This window comes from Macaca thibetana, chromosome 13 (assembly GCF_024542745.1).
Source record: "Macaca thibetana thibetana isolate TM-01 chromosome 13, ASM2454274v1, whole genome shotgun sequence".
NCBI classification, from domain to species: domain Eukaryota; kingdom Metazoa; phylum Chordata; class Mammalia; order Primates; family Cercopithecidae; genus Macaca; species Macaca thibetana.
The window spans coordinates 15,979,273-16,000,391 of record NC_065590.1 but is presented as its reverse complement, the minus strand read 5'-3'; the positions used below and the strand labels follow the sequence as shown (position 1 = coordinate 16,000,391).

The 21,119-nt window shown below is 42.3% G+C and overlaps 2 protein-coding genes across 3 annotated transcripts in view; one reads left to right on the top strand and one right to left on the bottom strand.

The window, feature by feature from the left end:
* Positions 1-10,866, bottom strand: part of ZC3H8 (zinc finger CCCH-type containing 8) — a 37,061-nt gene extending 26,195 nt beyond the window's left edge. For both annotated transcript variants that reach the window (XR_007718586.1, XM_050753107.1), the window contains exons 1-2: positions 10,659-10,866; positions 5,607-5,691 (exon numbers count right to left, since the gene is read on the bottom strand). Coding sequence is in view for 1 of the 2 variants with exons in the window: in XM_050753107.1 (XP_050609064.1) it covers positions 5,607-5,691; positions 10,659-10,732 (159 nt within the window). In the remaining variant the exon portion in view is untranslated. The remainder of the gene's footprint in view (positions 1-5,606; positions 5,692-10,658) is intronic.
* The window catches only part of ZC3H6 (zinc finger CCCH-type containing 6), a 155,719-nt gene that overhangs the window by 59,973 nt on the left and 74,627 nt on the right, over positions 1-21,119 (top strand). The gene's annotated exons all lie outside the window — the stretch shown is intronic.

Below are 21,119 nucleotides of genomic sequence, written 5' to 3'. Positions count from 1 at the left end.
CCTGCCTCAGCATCCTGAGTAGCTGGGACTACAGGTGCCCGCCACCACAACCGGCTAATTTTTTTTTTTTTTTTGTATTTTTAGTAGAGATGGGGTTTCACCGTGTTAGCCAGGATGGTCTCGATCTCCTGACCTCGTGATCCTCCCGCCTCGGCCTCCCAAAGTGCTGGGATTGTAGGCGTGAGCCACCGCGCCTGGTTACTACTATAATTTTTGAGGGAGTGCCATGAACCATGCCCACATAAGATGGAGAACTTAATCAATAAATGTTGCATGTGTTCTGACTGCTCCACCAACCATCCTGTCTCCTGTTTCTCTCCCTCCCTCTCTCCTCAGGCTTCCCTATTCCCTGAGACACTAAGATAGTGAAGTTAGACTAATTAATAACCCTACAATGACTTCTAAGTGTTCAAGTGAAAGGAAGAGTCATATGTCTCTATTGAAATCAAAAGCTAGAAATGATTAAACTTAGCGAGGAAGGCATGTCAAAAGCCGAGACAAGCTGAAAGCTAGGCCTCATAAGTCAAATAGCCAGCTTGTGAATGCAAAGGGAAGGTTCTTGAAGGAAATTAAAAGTGCTACTCCAATGAACACACTAATGATATGAACACAAAACAGCCTTATTGCTGGTACAGAGAAAGTTGTATTGGTCTGGATAGAAGATCAGACCAGTCACAACATTCCCTTAAGCCAAAGCCTGATCCAGGGCAAGGCCCTAACTCTCTTCAAATCTGTGAAGGTGGAAAAAGGTGAGGAAGCTACAGAAGAAAAGTCTGAAGTTAGCAGAGGTTGGTTCTTGAGGTTTATGAATAGACAATGTCTCCATCACGTAAAAGTGCATGATAGACCAGGCACAGTGGCTCATGCCTGTAATCCCAGCACTTTGGGAGGCCGAGGCGGGCAGATCACTTGAGGCCAGGGGTTCAAGACCAGCCTGGCCAACATGGTGAAACCCCGTCTCTACTAAAAATACAAAAATTAGCCGGGTATGATGGTGCACACCTGTAGTCCCAGCTACTCGGGAGGCTGAGGCAGGAGAATCGCTTGAACCCAGAAGGCAGAGGATGCAGTGAGTCAAGTCACACCAATGCACTCCAGCCTGGGCAACAGAGCAAGGCTCTGTGTCAAAAAAAAAAAAAAAAAAAAAAAAAGAAAAAAAAGTACATGATGAAGCAACAAGTGCTGATGTAAAAGCTGTAAATTATCCAGAAGATCTAGCTAAGATCATTGATGAAGGTGGCTACACTAAACAACAGATTTTCAAAGTAAATGAAGCAGCATTATATTGGAAGAAGATGTCACCTAGGACTAGAGAGAAGTCAATACCTCACTTCAAAGCTTCAAAGAATACACTGACTTCACAACTACAATCTATGCACGTAATCCAAAATTGCACTTGCACCCTGTAAATTTATACAAATAAAATACTTTAAAAGGTTTCAAAAAGACAGGTTAACTCTTGTTAGGAGCTAATGCAGCTGGTGACTTTAAGGTGAAACCAATGCTCATTTACCAGTCTGAAAATTCTAGGGCCCTTAAGAGTATACACTAAATATACTCTGCCTGTGCTCTATATATGGAGCAACAAAGCCTAGATGGCAGTATATCCGTTTACAGCATGGTTTACCGAATATTTTAAGCCCACTGTTGAGACCTACTGCTCAGAAAAAATACCCTTTTCAAAATATTACTGCTCATTGACAATGCACCCAGTCACCCAAGAGCTCTGATGGAGATGCATGTTTCCATGTCCACAAACACAACATCCATTCTGCAGCTTATGGATCAAGGAATTGACTTTCAGGTTTTAAGAATGAAATACACTTTTTAAGGTTATAGTTGCCATAGAACGTGATTTCTCTGATGGATATGGGCAGAGTAAATTGAAAACCTAGAAAGGATTCACCATTTTAGCTGCCATTAGGAACATTCGTGATTCATGGCAGAAGGTCAAATGTCAATATTAACAGGAGTTTGAAAGTTGATTGCAACTCTCAGGGATGACTGAGGAGTTCAAGACTTCAGTAGAGGAAGGAATTTCAGGTGTGGTGGAAATAGCAAGAAAACTAGAATTAGAAGTGGAGATTGAAGATGTGACTGAATTGCTGCAACTTCATGATCAAACTTGAACAGATGAGAAGCTGCTTCTTATGAGTGAGCAAAGTGGTTTCCTGAGATGCAATCTGTATCTGGTGAAGCTGCTATGAACATTGTTGAAATGACAACAGATTTAGAATATTATATAAACCTAGTTGATAAAGCAGTGGCAGGGGTTGAGAGGATTGACTCCAATTTTGAAAGAAGTTCTACTTGGGTAAAATGCTATCAAACAGCATCACATACTACAGAGAAATCTTTGTAAAAGGAGAAGTCAACTGAGGTGACAAACTTTACTGCTGTCCTATTTTAAGAAATTGCCAGAGCAATCACCACCCTGAGCAGCCATCAACACTGAGGCGAGACCCTCTGCCATCAAAATGATGACTCGCTGATTGTTAACATTTTTTAGCAACAAAGAATTTTTAATTAAGATATATACTGTTTTCTAAGATATAGTAGTATTGCACACCTAACAGACTACAGTATAGTATAAATATAACTTTTATATGCACTGGGAAACCAAAACATTCCTGTGCCTAGCTTTACTGCAATATTTGCTTTATTGTGGTGGTATGAAATCAAACCCTCAATATCTCTGAGGTAATGCTCTTTCTTAACTTGCAAAGTGTTTACCTGGGCGTTCTCTTTTAAATAAGCTGTGGTCGGGCATTGTGGCTCACATCTGTAATCCCAGCACTTTGGGAGGCCGAGGCGTGCAGATCTCGAGGTCAGGAGTTCGAGACCAGCCTGGCCAACATGGCAAAACCCTATCTCTACTAAAAATACAAAAATTAGCCAGGCAAGGTGGGTGGCAGTCACCTGTAATCCCAGCTACTCGGGAGGCTGAGACAGGAGAACTGCTTGAACCTGGGAGGTAGAGGTTGCAGTGAGCCAAGATTTCGCCACTTTACCTGCAGCCTGTGCAACAGAGCGAGACTCTGTCTCAAAAATAAGTAAGTTAATTAATTAGCTGTGATATTTATTTGACAATGTATTCACCTTTTGTGTACTTGTGAGTGAAGAGCCTGCGCTGAAGCAAGCCTGGTTGGGAATAACCTAGGAGTCCATCTTCTCACAATACTGTTTTGTGGAAACTACATAAGACAGTTGTAGAATGTTGTTTCTGCCTGTCTGCTGTGCAAGGTTATAACATATAATACAAAGACTGGAGGAGCTAAAAGTGGGCATAAAAGACTGAGGCCTATGTGACTCAAGTAGTAGAGAAAACTTGTGGGAAGTTGAAGTTGCAATTTCTTGCCGTCAACCTTGGCTCTCATCTTTGGAAGCCACACAGGCCCCAGAGGGCAAAAGAAGCTGCTTACTTGGGTAGCTCAGAGGCTTCCAAGAAGATGAAGATACTGTACCTGCTTTATTTTCTGTCCTGTATTCTTTTATAAAGCTAAGGAGGCTGGGCATGGTGGCTCAAACCTGTACTCCCAGCACTTTGGAAGGCCAAGGCTGGCGGATCACTTGAGCTTAGGAGTTTGAGACCAGCCTGGACAACATGGTGAAACCCCATCTCTGCTAAAAATACAAAAATTAGCCAGGTGTGGTGGCACGTGCCTGTAGTCCCAGCTACTCGGGAGGCTGAGGTGGGAAAATTGCTTAAACCTGGGAGGAGGAGGCTGCAGTGAACCAAGCACGCTACCGCACTCCAGCCTGGGCGACAGAGACTCCATCTCAAAAATAAATAAATAAATGAATAAATAAGCAGGCTAAGTAAAAGATATACTATTAAAAGTATATTTCTGTCTTATGAGTCTCGGTGACAATTTAACCCATTCTTCCATAGTGTGTTAAAACTCAATTTTTTTTTTTTTTTTTTTTTTTTTTTTTTGAGACGGAGTTTCGCTCTTGTTGCCCAGACTGGAGTGCAATAGCACGATATGAGCTCACCGTAACCTCCGCCTCCCGGGTTCAAGCAATTCTCCTGCCTCGGCCTCCCGAGTAATAGGCACCTGCCACCATGCCTGGCTAATTTTGTATTTTTAGTAGAGATGGGGTTTCTCCATGTTCAAAAACAGAAAAGAAGGGCAAGACGGGAATAGACATTATCTGTGTTATGGGTTGAACTGTGCCCTCCTAAAATTCTTATAATGAACCTCTAATCCCTAATACCTCAGAATGTGATCTTTTCTGGAAATAGGGCCACTGCAAGTGTAATTAATTAAGGTTAGGTCATTAGAGTGGGCCCAGTTCAATGACTGAGTTCCTTATAAAAAAGGGAAATTTGTCCGGGCACAGTGGCTCAGGCCTATAATCCCAGCACTTTGGGAGGCCGAGGCGGTCAGATCACTTGACCCCAGGAGTTCGAGACCAGCCTGGGCAACATGGCAAAACCCATGTACGTTTTGTCTCTACAAAAAATACAAAAATTAGCTGGGCGTGGTGGTGCACACCTGTAATCCCAGTTACTTGGGAGGCTGAGAATTGCTTGACTCCAGAAGGAGGCTGCAGTGAGCAGAGATCGTGCCACTGCACTCCAACCTGAGTGACAGAGCGAGACTCTGCCTCAAAAAATAGCAAATTCAGACAATTCAGACCCAGGCATGCAGGGAGAACACCATGTGAATATGAAGGCAGAGATCAGGATGATACTTTTGCAAGCCAACACCAAAGACTGCCAGCACTCCATCAGGAGCTAGGGGAGAGGAATGAATAGATTCTTCCCCACAGCCCTCAGAAGGAACCGACCCTGCCAACACCTTGTGCTGGGACCTCCAGCCTCCAGATCCTTGAGACAATAAAGTTCTGGGGGTTTTTTTGTGGTTTTTTTTTTTTGAGACGGCGTCTCGCTCTGTCGTCCAGGCTGGAGTGCAGTGGCGGGATTTTGGTTTACTGCAACCTCCGCCTCCTAGGTTCAAGCAATTCTTCTGCCTCAGCCTCTCTAGTAGCTGGGACTACAGGCGTACAGGTGCGTGCCATCATGCCCAGCTAACTTTTTTTTGTATTTTCAGTAGAGATGGGGTTTCACCATATTGGCCAGGCTGGTCTTAAACTCCTGACCTCATGATCCACCCACCTCAGCCTCCCAAAGTGCTGGCATTTACAGGCATGAGCCACTGCACCCAGCTTAAGCCACCTGGTCTGTGGTACTTTGTTATAGCAGCCCTAATGAACTAATACGGGCTTTAAGCTATATAAATCACTAAGGTTGGTTAAGTTAACAAATCATAACCCTCAAAAATGTCAACCCAACTTGAAAGCAGCTTTTGAAACTGTTTACAATCCATTTTGGAAACAACAAAAACCAAAATAAAGGCAACTATTAAAAATAGGTCATGTTAAATGACAATAATGTTATTGAATAATAATTTCTTTAAAAAGTATAACCAGGTTTCTTTAAGTAACTGGGTCCCGAATGCTGGTTAAAATGAGACAAGTAGGATCCTTCATTAATTTCTCATATCCATTTCTATCTGTTTTTTCTTTTTTTGTTGTTCCATGTGAAACTGAGAAAAAAAAATATGTGTTTTCAACTTAAACAGTTGTCAACTTAATCTTACTTTTTTGGGAATTTGCTCGTGCTCCAGTTTAATTTTCTCCTCTTGTGTTTCTTCAACTTCTGCATCATCTATTTCATCATCAATTCTGCAAAAATATCAAATAACACAAAAGGGTTTTTTCAACCTGAAGAGTTTATACCACAGTGTTACAATTCGCTGCTTTGGCTTGTCTTCACCTTACCCTCAAATAAATTACAAATTCAAATTCTACACCAAATACTCCAGGTAATGTACAAAATTATGATGACCAATAAATGTCAATATATGTTTACAAATAACCTATAAAACTAAAATTTTAGATTATACCACCTTAATGTTCAAGCATTAGCAGCTATATAAATCATTCATTCATCTATCATTCCATTAATTCAATAGGCTCCAGGCCTTAGGCCCTGGACTACAGCAATGAAAAATACAGACCCTGTCACTGTCTTCTGAGAGCTTTCTATCTGCTTGGGAGAAAAAAATAAAGCTATTTCAATATGGTATACGTAAGTATAGGGGCATATACGCAGAACACAACCCAGACTTGGGGACCAGAGGCATTCAGAGCCTAAATGATACTTATGAGTTAGCCAACAAAGAGGAGAGAGGAATGTGAGGGAGAAGGGTATTTTAGGCAGAATGCAGAGTGCCTTTTGAGATTAGGAGCGAGACAAACACATTTAAGTGTAAAGACGAAAAAGAAGAACTGTTTTTAGACTTACAGGACTGAGAAGTTGACCATACATATATATAACAGTCTGAGACAATTACTTGAGCATATTCCAGCGAAACTAAATATGAACCCAAGAGGGATGGGAAATATAAGAAACTGGTGAACAAAGAAGCCAATAAAATGTATAGGTGTATCTAAATAATGGTTGATACTAGAGATACAGGGAGCTGAAGAAAACAGTGTCTTAGTAAGTGGGACTACTGAACACAAGATTGGAAAAAGCTGTTAATTAAAATATGAGTTATGGCCGGGCGCGGTGGCTCAAGCCTGTAATCCCAGCACTTTGGGAGGCCGAGACGGGCGGATCACAAGGTCAGGAGATCGAGACCATCCTGGCTAACACAGCGAAACCCCGTCTCTACTAAAAACACAAAAAATTAGCCGGGCGAGGTGGCGGCGCCTGTGGTCCCAGCTACTCGGGAGGCTGAGGCAGGAGAATGGCGTAAACCCGGGAGGCGGAGCTTGCAGTGAGCTGAGATCCGGCCACTGCACTCCAGCCTGGGCCACAGAGCGAGACTCCGTCTCAAAAAAAAAAAAAAAAATATGAGTTATACACCAGATAAAGGCAAGGAATTGGGCAATATGTCCCGTCTCAAGGAAACATGTTACAAAGGGAAAGCACTGACAGCACAAGGAGAATGTGAACAGTGGCTCTCTGGCTCTTCCTTCAAAGTTACAGGAGCTCAGGCTTCACGGCTTTGTCCAATTCAACAGTTTACACTGACTCAGAGCTCCTGAGTTACATCCATCAGATGAGGTACCAAGTTGTGAGCCTTCTACCGAAGCCACCATTACAAGAACCAAAAATCCCAAATACTTGTGAACCTTTATTGCTATACTTTCCAGTAATGAATCACCTCATGGAGTAGGAGGCAACCTCTCCTTAGGCAGAGGAATAATGACAATAATGACCTCGATAGCAGTAACAGCATCATCCAACACTTGAATGATGCTTAGTCTGTGCCAGATGCTGCTCCATACACGTAACACTTATCACAAACAACAGTGTTATGACATACATACTAAAAGCCCATTTTACGGATGAGAAAACAATCACAGAAAGGATATGTAACTTGTCACAGAGCTAATACATGGTGGAGCTGAGATCTGAGCCCCAGCAGGCAGGCAGGGCTCCCAAGTATGTGCCCTACAATCACACTATTATTCAACACTGCCCATTCTAAATAGATGTCTACTTTCACTATGAAGGTCTACAATACTCAGCACCCATATTAGACCTATGAGCAGGATAGGACAGAGTTGACCACCTCTTCTGTGTAAAACATGTTCTTTACTTAGCTTCAGAGATAGTGGGCTCTTCTAGTTTCTTCTTTCCTCACAGCTACAACTTGTCAGTCTCCTTTGTTGGTTCCTCATCTTCACAACTTTAAAAGTCAGTTCTCACCTCTTCTCTTCTTTGTCTATATTCTCATTCTAGGCTATCACTTTCTATATCATCACTATGAATATCATCCGTATGTAGCTGATTTCAATATCCAAGTCTCTAACCCAAACCCCTCCTCTTAAAACCAAACAGAGCTAACTTCCTACTCAGCATAACCACCTGAACATCTACTAGACATATGTAATCTTAAAACATCCAACACTGAACTCTTGCTCTTCTCTCTGAAGCCTAATCCTTCTTGCTATCTAAATCGGCAACGCCATCCCTCTCAAGATCCCCACCAAAACCTTAAAGTCAATCTTGATTCCTCTCTTACATCCCCATCCAATCTCGGAGGAAATCCCGTTTGTTCTATCTTCAACATACCCACATTTGACCACTTCTTGCCACTAATACAACAATCTGAGCTGCTCTGGCACCCCTACATTCTACTCTCAACACAACTAGAAAGACCCTGCTAAAATATTTCAAATGTCACTCTGCTGAAAAACCCTCCAATGGTCTGTTGTCTCATTCAGAGTAAAAGCCAAAGTCCTTATTTTGGCACCTACCAGTTACTCCATGATTGGGCTCCCATAACCCTACCCCAATACCTCGCAGACTTCCAAGTCCCTCTTACTCCACCCCAGCTGTCCTTCTGGCCACTTTGCTCCCCTAACCCAATCACACCAAGCTCACTTCCCCTGAGGACCTTTACACAGACTCCTCTCCACTCCTCGAGACTATGAAACCCCCTCACCTCCTTCAGGTCCCTACACAGGTTTTTAAAACTTACCAACGTTATCAGTGAGGCTTTCCTTATCTACCTTCTTAAAATATCTACACCCTCCCGGCCGGGCACGGTGGCTCACACCTGTAATCCCAGCACTCTGGGAGACCGAGGTGGGTGGATCACGAGGTCAGGAGATCGAGACCATCCTGGCTAACATGGTGAAACCCCGTCTCTATTAATACAAAAAAAATTAGTCGGGTGTGGTGGCAGGCGCCTGTGGTCCCAGCTACTCCGGAGGCTGAGGCAGGAGAATGGTGCGAAAGCGAAAGGTGGAGCTTACAGCGAGCTGAGATTGCGCCACTGCACTCCAGCCTGGGCGACAGAGCAAGACTCCGTCTCAAAAAATAAATACATAAATAAAAATAAATAAAAATAAAAAAATAAAAAAATCTGCCCCCTCCCTACCATCCCACCAGTACTTATTTTCCCCTTAGCCTTCATTCATTTTCTCAGGGTATTTAAATACGATATATTTATGTATTGTTTGTCTCCCCCTCCCCCTACAGTAAATACAGTAATGAATTTACTACAGAAATGTTCATCTCTTGTTCATTTACCGCTATATCCCCAAGGCCATAGCAGGTGCTGAATATGATTTTTTGAATGAATGAGAAGTACTCCCATTACAAATTACTAGGGAAAAAAACAGAAACCATATGAGAAAAGACTGATTCATTTGACTGCATAAAACAAAACCACAACATCCCGATTCCTTTACACATTGAAAAATAATGCCATAGGCAAAGACAAATGACAATTGGGAGTAAAGTACTCGCAGATAAGAGATCCTAGAATTTGAAAAAGACCAAAAAGAAGAAACATGGGCAAATAATATGGACAGCTCACCATACTTCCATACCATCCTTCACCCATCATTTTGGCAAAATCCCAAGTGTCTTTTATGTATTGCAGTCAAGTTTTTGGGAACGGAATTTTTGTCTAATACACTTTCAAACTGATAGCTGCTGTTGGGATTTTTACATGTTGTTATCTTTTTTTTTTTTTTTTTGGTGATGAATTCTTATGTATTTTACAACGTATCAATTAGTTCCAGTTATTTTTCTTAGTAAATGATATCATCTGCAAGTAATTAGAGTCTTTGTCTCTTTCCAATATTTATAGGCCTTATTTTAGTCATTTTGCATGAGAAGCTTGGTGATAAAATCATGGGTCCTGGACATAGTTTTTCCACTTCCACAGTGCAATCTCGGCAGGTTATTTAGCCTCTCCGTGCCTCATTTTCCCATTTGTAAAACAAAGACAGCATCATCTTCTCTTTAAGTTTGTTTTGAGGATTAAATGATTTCATGTAAAGCACGAGGTAAAGCTCTGGATGATCAGTTAAAATTTGAGATAGAGTGAACAGCTGAGCAATATCGAGAGGTAAAATCAACCATAATTGGAAATATATCTCAGTTGAGGGAAATAAAAGACGTAGGTTTAAGAACAAAGATAGTTTTTAGCATTTCAAATTCAAAGAATAAAAAGAATGAACATCTATCTGGGTGTAAGCACTATGCACTGCTCCAAAAATGAAATCTACAAATTAGGGCCATTTGACCAAAAGTCTCCTTTGCTTTTCCAACCTAATGGAAATTTTAAGTCCAAATGATGTCTGTTGCTTTATTGTGGTCTTTAGGGTCTTTCCATGCCAATCGGTGGACTAATGGCAGAGTATTCCCTATTCTTTACCTTTTAATAAACTTGTGGTTTCGTCCTTTCTACAGAAAAGAGCCTAGCATGTGTCAGTGAAAAAGGTCCAATCAGTGTCCTCTGGGAGTTTACGGTCTCGTGGAACCAAGCAATAGTAAAGACAGACGCTACCGGACCACAGAAGCGGGCTCCTAACCCGCTGCTGTGCAGAGAAAGGGGCGCATCCCGGAGCCTTCTCGCTTCCACCCCGCTCCCCCGCCCAGGCTCTCGGCAGCCCCGGCCGTGGCCGCCTACGCCTGAGCCCCGTGTTCAGCTTCTGCTCCCACCCGGACCCTGCACGACCTCTATAGGTCAGACGGTAGCGTCCGGCCGGCCCACGTGCTCCCCACGGGCTCTCCCGACGCGGCCCGGACGTGGTTCCGGACGGCCTCCAATCCAGAAGAAACTAAGAGGCGGAGTCCCGCTGAGCCCCTGCATTCAAAGGATGAAAAGATGGGGGATCACCTTTCGTCAGAGTCCGTGGCCGTTTTGCCGAGGGCCGGGTTGGGGGGTTTTGAGAAAAGATTCTCAAAATCCATGACCCAGACAGGTCCTCCCTTTCGCGAGCCGGGAAACTACAGAGTAACAACTCGAGAGAGTGACAACTGGGACGCGACAGGACGGACCCAGAGCCGCACCAGGGCCACAGGCTCCGCCCCGCGCAGCCCCACCCCCCCCCCCCCCCGCACATGCGCCGAGCCGCCCTCCGCGACTCTGGGCAAGCCCGCTCCTTTCCTGCCACCTTCGCCTCGGCTCTACGCAGGCGCCGCCGTTGTTGCCCTTCCGGAGGCTTTTTCGTCTATTACCTCAAATAGTAGACTTTAATTTAATTAAATTACTTAATTTATTATTTATTTATTTATTTATTTATTTATTTATTTATTTATTTTGAGACAGAGTCTAGCTCTGTCGTCCGGGCTGGAGCGCAGTGGCATGATCTCGGCTCACTGCAACCTCCGCCTCCCGGGTTCAAGCAAGTCTCCAGCCTCAGCCTCCTGAGTAGCTGGAATTACAGGTGCGTGCTACCACGCCCGGCTAATTTTTGTATTTTTAGTAGAGACGGGGTTTCGCCATGTTGGTCATATTTTTAGTAGAGACGGAGTTTCACCATGTTGGCCAGGATGGTCTCGATTTCTTGACCTTGTGATCCGCCCGCCCCGGCCTTCCAAAGTGCTCGGATTACAGGCGTGAGCCACCCCGACCGGCCCCAGCCCAGAATTTTTAAAAGGATTTGTTAGGATTCTGCTTTCACCTTGGTGAAAACTGTTCCATCAAAATCACAGTATTTCTAAGGGATGGTAGTAACAGCTAACATTGATCTGAGCACTCCACTACTATTCCTTAGAAATAGCGTTTCATATGTTAGCTAACTTAATCCTCACAACAGCCCTGTAAAAGATGTTCTGTTACCATCCACATTTTTGAAATGAATAAGCAGATATGTAGTCTGGTAATGTAACTTGTAGGGTCTCTACAATTGAATGGGATTAAAATGAATACACAAGTAACCTCAAGACCGAAAAGTCCATTAAAAAGTACCAAATACTAAGAGGATTCAGAAGAGGGAAAAAATTGCATCCAGTTGGGAAGGCTTCTTGAGAAGGGAGTATTTGGGCTGGGTCTTGAGATATTTCCATAGGAAAAGATGAAGTTAAGAGTAAATGGACATTCCAAGTAGAGAGAATTGTATTAAGGCAGGAAAACAGAGCATGCCGTTGCAGAGCGGGGAATTGCTCAGTTTTGCTCAGTGTAATACCATTTAAGGCAATAGTAGAAAGGAAGGCGCAAACCCTAGGTTGGGCCAATGATAGAGAACCTGACTTGCTTCTGTAAGTGAAGGAACTGATTCTTGGCATGAGTCAGGATCCCTCTACCAATTAGTGAAGGGAACTATATGAAGCCAGACATCTTCCCTGGGGAAATTCTACTTTCCCGTGTTGTTTATGTTATAGGCAATCACCTATGGAACATGAATCATTACTAAAAATGGAGAGGAAAAAATGAATTAAGGAAATGAAAACTAGAATTACTCCCTCTTTAGCAGGAAGCACTATTATAGAACTCAAATGGTTACTATACACATTTTTTTATATAAAATGTCCAGCATACAGCAAAAGATAACCAGACACAAATGAAAATTCGATTAGCAGGTAAAAAGCAGCTAAAACATCTGACCTGCAAAGGCATCAGACACTAGCATTTTCAAAGACTATATAAAAGGCTACATATGTTTGTGTTAGATTGATGCCAAAAATGGCCCCAAATTCTCCAACTTTTCCTGTATCCATGTCCTTGGCGGTGTGACTTTGCAGCTCCTCCCACAAAGAGGTAGGATCGGTTTCACCTCCTCTTTAATCTAAGTTGACTTTGCCTGATAGAACAGCTTGTTTTAGCTAGTAGAATGCAGAAGTGGCCTGCCAATACCAAGCCAAGGCCCCAAGGGGCTTTGTATGTGTCTGCTCTCTCTTCTATGCCTGCTTTCTTCAGGACAATAAGTTCAGGCTACCCTGCTGACGATAAGGGAGAGACATGTGGAAGATAAGGCAAATGGAGGAGAGCGAAAACACCCAGTCAACAGCTAGCAAAACCCTAAAAGCAAAGCCTCCTAGGCAGCATACAGCTGAGCACACACATGATGAAGTCCTGCAGAGAACCGAAGACTCTCAGATGATCCCAGTCCAAATTACTAACCCACATTAATTGTGAGCTAAATAAATGGTTCCTGTTTTAAGTCACTAAGTTTTTAAGTAGTTTACTATATGGTAATATCTAACTAATAAAAAAACTATAAAAAATGTCATAGAGGAACTGGGGAGAAGTAACCAAGTAGAACTTCTAGAAATAAAAAATATAATCCTGAAATTTTAAAAAATCAGTGGATGGGGCCGGGTGCAGTGGCTCACACCTGTAATCCCAGCACTTTGGGAGGCCAACGTCAGTGGATCACGAGGTCAAGATACAGAGACCGTCCTGCCAACATGGTGAAACCCCGTCTGTACTAAAAATACAAAAATTAGCTGGGCAGGATGGCGCGCACCTGTAGGCCCAGCTACTTGGGAGTCTGAGGCAGGATAATCGCTTGAACCTGGAAGGCGGAGGTTGCAGTGAGCCGACATCTCGCCACTGCACTCCAGCCTGGCGACAGAGTGAGACTCCGTCTAAAAAAAACCGAAAAAACTAAAAACAAAATCAGTGGATGGTGTGGTCATATTAAAACGTGTTCAAAAATTCCTTAACACTTCTCCCTGCAAAAGGTGGAGACTTAGTCCCCTCTTCTTTAATGTGGATAGGGTTTACTGATTTATTTCTAACAAATACAATGTGGCAAAAGTGATGATGCATGATTTGTGAGGTCGTAAGAAGACATTGCAGTTTCTGCCTTATTCTCTTGAATCATCTGCATGAAGGGAAGTCAGTCACCATGTCCTGAATCACTCAGGCGCCTGTGGAGAGCCAGCCGTTTGGGTGAGGTACCTTGGAAACAGATCTCCCAGCACTAAGCAAGCCGGAAGCCATCTTGACAGCAATCCTATGAGAAACTGTGGGACAGAACCACCCAGCTAAGCAGCTCACAGATTCATGACCCATAGAGGATATAAGAAGATCAATGTTGGGCCAGTTGTGGCGTCTCACGCCTGTAATCCCAGCACTTTGGGAGGCTGAGGCAGGTGGATCACCTCGAGTCAGGAGTTTGAGACCAGCCTGGCCAACACGGTGAAACCCCATCTCTACTAGAAATACAAAATTAGCTGGGCATGGTGGCACATGCCTGTAGTCCCAGCTACTTGGGAGGCTGAGGCAGGAGAATCGCTTGAACCTGCGAGGCAGAGTTTGCAGTGAGCCTAGATCATGCCATTGCACTCCATGGGCAACAAGAGTGAAACTCCATCTCAAAAAAAAAAAAAATAATAAAGAAGATCAATGTTTTTTTTTTAACCACAAAGTTTTAGGCTAATTTGCTATCCTGTATAGCAATAGATAAATGAAATTCCCTATTATTATAAAGCAGCTGGCCTAAACATAAAATTATCATATGACCCAGCAATTCCACTCCTAGGTATATACCCAAAAGAATTGAAAACAGGGACTGAAACATATATTTGTACATTCATGTTAATTGCAGCATTATTCACAATAGACAAAAGGTAGAAACAAACCAAGCGTGCATCCACTGATTAATGGATAAATAAAACGTGATACACACATAGGATATTATTTACCCATAAAAAGGAATGAGGCTCTGATACATGCTGTCAGAACTGAATTTTGTATCCTGGCTGAACTTTGAAAATGGTATGCTAAGTTAAATAAGTCAGGCACAAAAGGACATATTGTATGATTCCACTTATACGAAATATGTAGAATAGAGAATTGTATAGTGACAGACAGTAGATTAGAGGTTACCAGGGACTGAGAGGGGGTGAAACGGGGAATTGTTGCTTAAAAGTGACAGAATTTCTGTTTGAGGTGATGGGAAAGTTTGGAAATACATAATGGTGATGGTTGCACAACAATGTGAATGTAACTAATGTCATTGAATTATACACTTAAAAATGGCTAGTTGCTCACTCCTGTAATCCCAGCACTTTGGGAGGCCAAGGTGGGTGGATCATCTGAGGTCAGGAGTTCGAGACCAGCCTGACCAACATGATGAAACCCCGTCTCTACTAACAATCCAAAAATTAGCCAGGCAGGGTGGCAGGCGCCTGTAATCCCAGCTACTGGGGAGGCTGAGGCAGGAAAATCGCTTAAACCTGAGAGGTGGAGGTGAGTAGGTGGTAGTGAACCGAGATGGCGCCATTGCACTCCAGCCTGGGCGACAGAGTGAGACAGCGTGAGAGTCCCTCTCAAAAAAAAAAAAAAAAAAAGGGTTGAAATGGCAAATTTTATATTTCTTTTACCAAAATAAAATAAAGCAGCTGACATGTTAAAATGGTGAAATGGCCTGTGATAACTCAGTTCCAGTATGAGCTAGGTATAATACCTCATGAGTTTGTGCTATAAATCAGCAATCACCAATACGTGGTGCTGTTTCTCCCATAGCCAGGAGACATGGGGTCTGGGAATCAAAGCTTGCGAGTGGGAGTAGATCCTCTCTGTATTATTCCTAGTGATGCCCTAGAATAATGTTTGCTTCCTATCTCCACAACTTTGGGCTCTGCTGGTTTAGAGCAGACTTTTTCAACCTCAACATTATTGTCATTTCGGCCTGGATGTTTGGGAACAGTCTTGCGCACTGTAGGAAGCTTGGCGGCATCCCTGGCCTCTACCGCTAGATGTCAGTAGCGGCTGTTCCCCAGTTGTGGCAACCCAAAATGTCCCCAGACATTACCAAGTGTCCTCTTGGGGGAGCAAAATCTTCCTCACTTGAGAACCACCGGTGTAGAGTTAATCCCGAAAGTAGGAATGTTTGCCTCAAGGAGCATGACAATGAGTCCATTAAACTTGAGGTTGAGACTGCCGTTTGACCACCTCGGGTTCCTCATGCCAGGGAATTAACAGGTAAAGAAGGGGCTTATTGTATTGGCAGGGGTGATTAATCCTAACTAACAAGTTATCCTGACTACACAGTGAAGTTAAGGAAGAGGATGTCTAGAATGCAGGTGATTTCCCGGGCAGGGGACTCAGTAATCCTACGTTCCATGATTGAAGTTAATAGAAACCACCACCACCACAGGCAGCGCTGAAAGTGCCCCAAACCCTTCAGGCAAACCACCTGTTATCGGAAGGCGGGTACTTGAGTGTAAGTTGTCGTGGTCCTTGGTATTTTCAACAAAGAATTAGACAAAACTCACAAACGAAGTGACAAAAGAATGAAACACACGAACGAAGCAGCAAAAGCAGGAATGCATGAAAGCGAGAAAGCACTCCACAGGGTGGGAATGGGCCAGAGCAAGCAGCTCAAGGGCCCAGTTGCGAAGTTTTCTGGGTTTTAAGTACTCCTTTTGAGGTGCCTATAGATGAAGGATTTGGTCTCTGGCTAATTGAAGGCTGAGGTGTATTGGCATCCTATGCAGATGAAGCGATGGTCCCTACTAGGCCATCGGCCAATCCAGGGCACTTTCCTTTTCCATCTGAGATGTGGTAGAGGGGAGAGAGTTGTAGGGAGAGTAGCCTTTGATCCTTTGCTACTCTGGTGTGAGGAGATGCGGGGGCGGGGCGGGGTTCCTTTTGGTTCAGCTTTAGGATATTTACAGTAATTGGTCTTAGGGTCCGTTTCCCCCAGACCCAGGTGTTTTCCTTTTGATCCAGCTTTGAGAAGTCAGCGTGAATTGGCCTCAGATTCCCTGCCCCCAGACCTTGGTGTTTTTCCTTGATTCAGCATGAATTGGCCTTAAGTTCCCTGCCTCTAGACCCTATTCTCCTGCCTCACACCCAGCAAGGAGTCAAGACCAGCTTGGGAGAGCAAAGAGAACATGGCAAAGGGTAGGAGCAGAAGGTGGTTGTACAAATATCAGCTGCAACTGATACAGGAGCTTAAAAGAAATTGTTTAGGCTGTTAGTGAGGGTAAGAGAGTCCTCAGTAAGGTTTCCCTTTTAATAAAAAAGCAGCTCCAAAATCATTTCTTTTCTAACAAAGAGCAGCCTGAAAAATCAAGCAGCAGACATAGAAAAGCAAGCTAGAACCTTGCAGAGGTAAATGCCGGCAGCTGTGCCAATAGAAAAGGGCTACCTAGGAGCCAGGCATATTCAACATGGAGGCTGCATCTTTCCTTTTCTTTGTCACCACATGTATAGTCAGGGAACAGACAACATGGCGCCAGTCACGCAGCAAACCCATCTGCATAATCAAAGGTTAGGGTGAGTTTGCTAGCTTCTTCAAGCACCATATAAATGGCACACCTGGTCCAACCAATCCTTTGCACCCTGTGTAAATCAGATACCACCTCCTCAAGCTCATCTATAAAACCACATCTCTCTCTGAACCTGGAAATTTTGGGGACCCCTTCCTCTGCACAAGGCAGCTTTTCTCTTTCTTTCACCTATTAAACTTCTGCTCTTAAACTCAGTCCTTGTGTGTCTGCATCCTTGATTTCCTTGGCATGAGACAATGAACCTCAGGAATTACCCCAAACAAATGATGCTGCTTCCCAATACATGACCAGTAGCAAAAATGATTGCAATATTTATGAATATATCATTCTTAATTTGACATAAATTTGTGGAAATATGGGTGTAGAAATACACACACATAGACACACACACACACACATATATATTTAAAATTTTCCCTTCTACTATTCCTCTACCATCGGACACAAAATATGTTAATAGTAGTTAACTTTATATCTCATTTAAGTTATAGGATATAAAAGGAGGCATGTGACTGAGCTAAAAGAAGAATTCAAAGAAGAATGAACATCACCCAAAAGTGAAAAAGGTACGTTTTATCCTTTCTTGGGAAAATGGGTAGCATGTTTTTGGTTGAATGGGGGATTGTTGCATCATGTTAGGCTGAGGCATGACTTTGCTATTGCTTTTATCTGAAAACTAAAGATGGGTTAAAGAGACATTTATAGACATATATATATAATATAAATGTCTATATTATAGACATATATATATAATATAAATGTCTATAATATAGACATATATATATAATATAAATGTCTATAATATAGACATTTATATTAAAGAGACTAGTTAAAAAGTGTATACTTGGGCCAGGCACAGTGGCTCACGCCTGCAATCCCAGCACTTTGGGAGGCTGAAGTGGGTGGATCACGAGGTCAGGAGATCGAGACTATCCTGGCCAACATGGTGAAACCCCCTCTCTACTGAAATACAAAAAATTAGCCAGGCATGGTGGCAGGCTCCTGTAGTCCTAGTTACTCAGGAAGCTGAGGCAGGGCAATCGCTTGAACCCGGGAGGCAGAGGTTGCAGTAAGCCAAGATCGCCCCACTGCACTCCAGCCTGGTGACAGCGCAAGACTTTGTCTCAAAAAAAAAAGTGTATACTTGGTGATTTTGTAACATGTCATCTTAGTGTATACTTGGTGATCTTGTAACATGTCATCTTAGCTAGGCTAACCCATGTTTTCCAGGATTCTTATCCTGCATTTTTCTAGTTAGGGTGAACCACAAGATAGATTTTGCATAAAATTTGGGAGGTGGAAGTAAAACAGCAGCCATATTGCTTTTTACATTCGGGAGGTCAGTGAAGGGGCAGAAGATGCTATTGCAACTCATGCACGTTGTTGTTTACTGGTTTACCTTGTTGATATGGGACAGCAACAAGACCTGATATAACTCACTGCAGATCCTCCTTCAGATTTTCTAAATTCTGGGCCAAGCATGTCTTTAGTTCCATGATAAAGGGCTCAAGATTCTCCTGCACAACACCTACATCATTAAAGTAGAGCAGACTAAGACACTAATACAGGTTCTGGTTTATGCTCAGGGATTCTAGTTTGTCCTCATTCTCCCCACTTTACATCCAACTTCCCTTCCTGAATATGTGCCTTGCAGATTTTAAAAGTTTTTTAGACAAGGTCTTGCTCCATCAGTGGCAAAATTATAGCTCACTGCATTCCCTTGGGGTGTCACTGTGTTGCCCAGACTGGTTTCAAACTCCTGGTCTCAGCAATCCTCCTACCTCATCCTCCCAAAATACTGGGATTACAGGCATAAGCCACTGTGCCTGGCCCCACCTTGTAGCTCTGAAGCTCCAATATCAGACAAGATCTTTACAGACTGTTTTAAACAGCTCCCATAATTGCATAAGGTCAAATCCCTGTAAATCTAGCTAGCTATCATCTGTACTCTATCTATCTATCTATCTATCTATCTATCTATCTATCTATCTATCTATCTATCTATCTATCTATCTATCTATTTTCCTTCTAGTGATTCTGATTATCCGATTAGACTTTGAGTAATAAGATGGCATTAATAGAGTAGACAGGGTTTAAAAGAAAATTGTGAACTGGAAGATAAGTCAGAAGAAATTATCCAGAGTACATCATAGAGAGACTGCCACCCCAAAAAAGGGAAGTTACAGAAGAGATTATTATAAAAACATAAATAATAGATTTAAATGTCTAACATATAACTAATAATAATTATAAGAAGAGAAGAAAAAAAGAATGAGGAGGAGGACATATTTGAAAAGAAAAGACTGGCCGGGTGTGGTGGTTCACGCCTGTATTCCCAGCACGTTGGGGACCGAGACGGGTGGATCTCTTGAGGTCAGGAGTTCAAGACCAGCCTGGCCAACATGGTGAAACACTGTCTCTACTAAAAATACAAAATAGCCAGGCGTGGGGGCTCACACCTGTAATCTTAGCTACTCGGGAGGCTGAGGCAGGAGAATCACTTGAACCTAGGAGGTGGAGGTTGCAGTGAGCCAAGATTGTGCCACTGCACTGCAGCCTGGGTGACAGAGCAAGACTCTGTCTAAAAAAAAAAAAAAAAAGAAAAAAAAGAAAAGGCTGAGACTTTTCCAAATTGTTGAAACTCACCAATTTACAGATCAATACATTAAACAAATACCAGGCAGGATAATTAAAAGAAATCCAGACTAAGACACACCATACTGAAACTACAGAAAAGCAGAGAAAATATGTAAAATAGCCACAGAAAAGTTTTAAAAGTTTACCTTCAGAATAACGACAATTAGACTGCCAGTTGTCTTTACAACAGCAACAAGGGAATCCAGAAGACAATAAAATTGTATCTTCAATACATTGAAAGAAAATAAAACTTCCAAACTAGAATTAATTCTATACCTTGAAACTATATTATTCAAAAATGGAGGTGATCTATAAGATATATTTAGGAAAACAAAAACAGAGAGGTCACTATGAGCAAATTAGGAGAATTCTGAATAAATTTAGAAATTAGAAAGAATGAATTTGATAGCAGCAAATCTCAGGTGAAAGGTTTGAGTTATAAGAAAAAAAATGGAGAATGAAGAAACTGATCATTCTAAGTAAATATTTAGTGAATAGAATAATATTACTAAGGTATTTGGTGGTTAAAATTTATATATATTGGGATTTCTGGTTCTGGGTAACATAGTAAAAGCACACTATATCCCCTGAATATAGGTTTACCTAGATAGGATGCATGGAATTGTTTGAAGACTCTAGAAAATAATTAAAGGAGGCATATTGGTGATGAAGATGAGAATTCAAAGTACCACTGAAATAGTGTTAAGTTTTTAATTTTCTTTTTTCTGTGGTCCTCCTGCCACTAAGCCCAGACATAGGTACAACTGCAAACATGTGCAGAAGTGGGGCTAACTGAAGCTCAAGCTTTCTGGTTGGACAACCAAAAACTAAAGCTCCAGGGACCTGAAAAATTTCTAGGAGACCATAATGAAGAAGGGGCCTAGAAAAGTGACATCATAAATTTCTGAACCCCTGGGCTTACCACTGAGTTGTGCATGCATGGATGTGATCATAGTTGGCATGCCAAAGACTTTTGAGAGTTGAATAGACATAATTCATCCATGTCCTGACTGGTCTCTGGTAGTACAGATCTAAGATTCAAATAGCATTGCAGAGGCATTCAGTTGAACAGGCACTGGAATCGCAGTGGGTAGAAATCGAGGCCTGAACCTAACCAGGTCTATTACCTATAAAAACAAAAACATAAACATTCTGCATAAGATTTAACTAAGATCCAGAGGCTTTATAGCATATGATTATTTCTACTCTCCAGGATACAATTCAAATTTATTTGGCATACGAAGAACCAGGAAAATCTCAAATTGCCTGGGAAAAGACAATCAACAAATGCCAAGGCTGTGATGACTTATATGTTGGAATTATCTGACAGACTTCGAAACAGCTCTTTATAAAAATGCTACACTAAATGCCCTTGAAACAAATGGAAAAAGTAGAGCATCTCAGTAAAAAAAAGAGAAGACATAAAGAAGAACCAAATGGAATTTTGAGAACTGAAAAATATAAAAACTAAAAT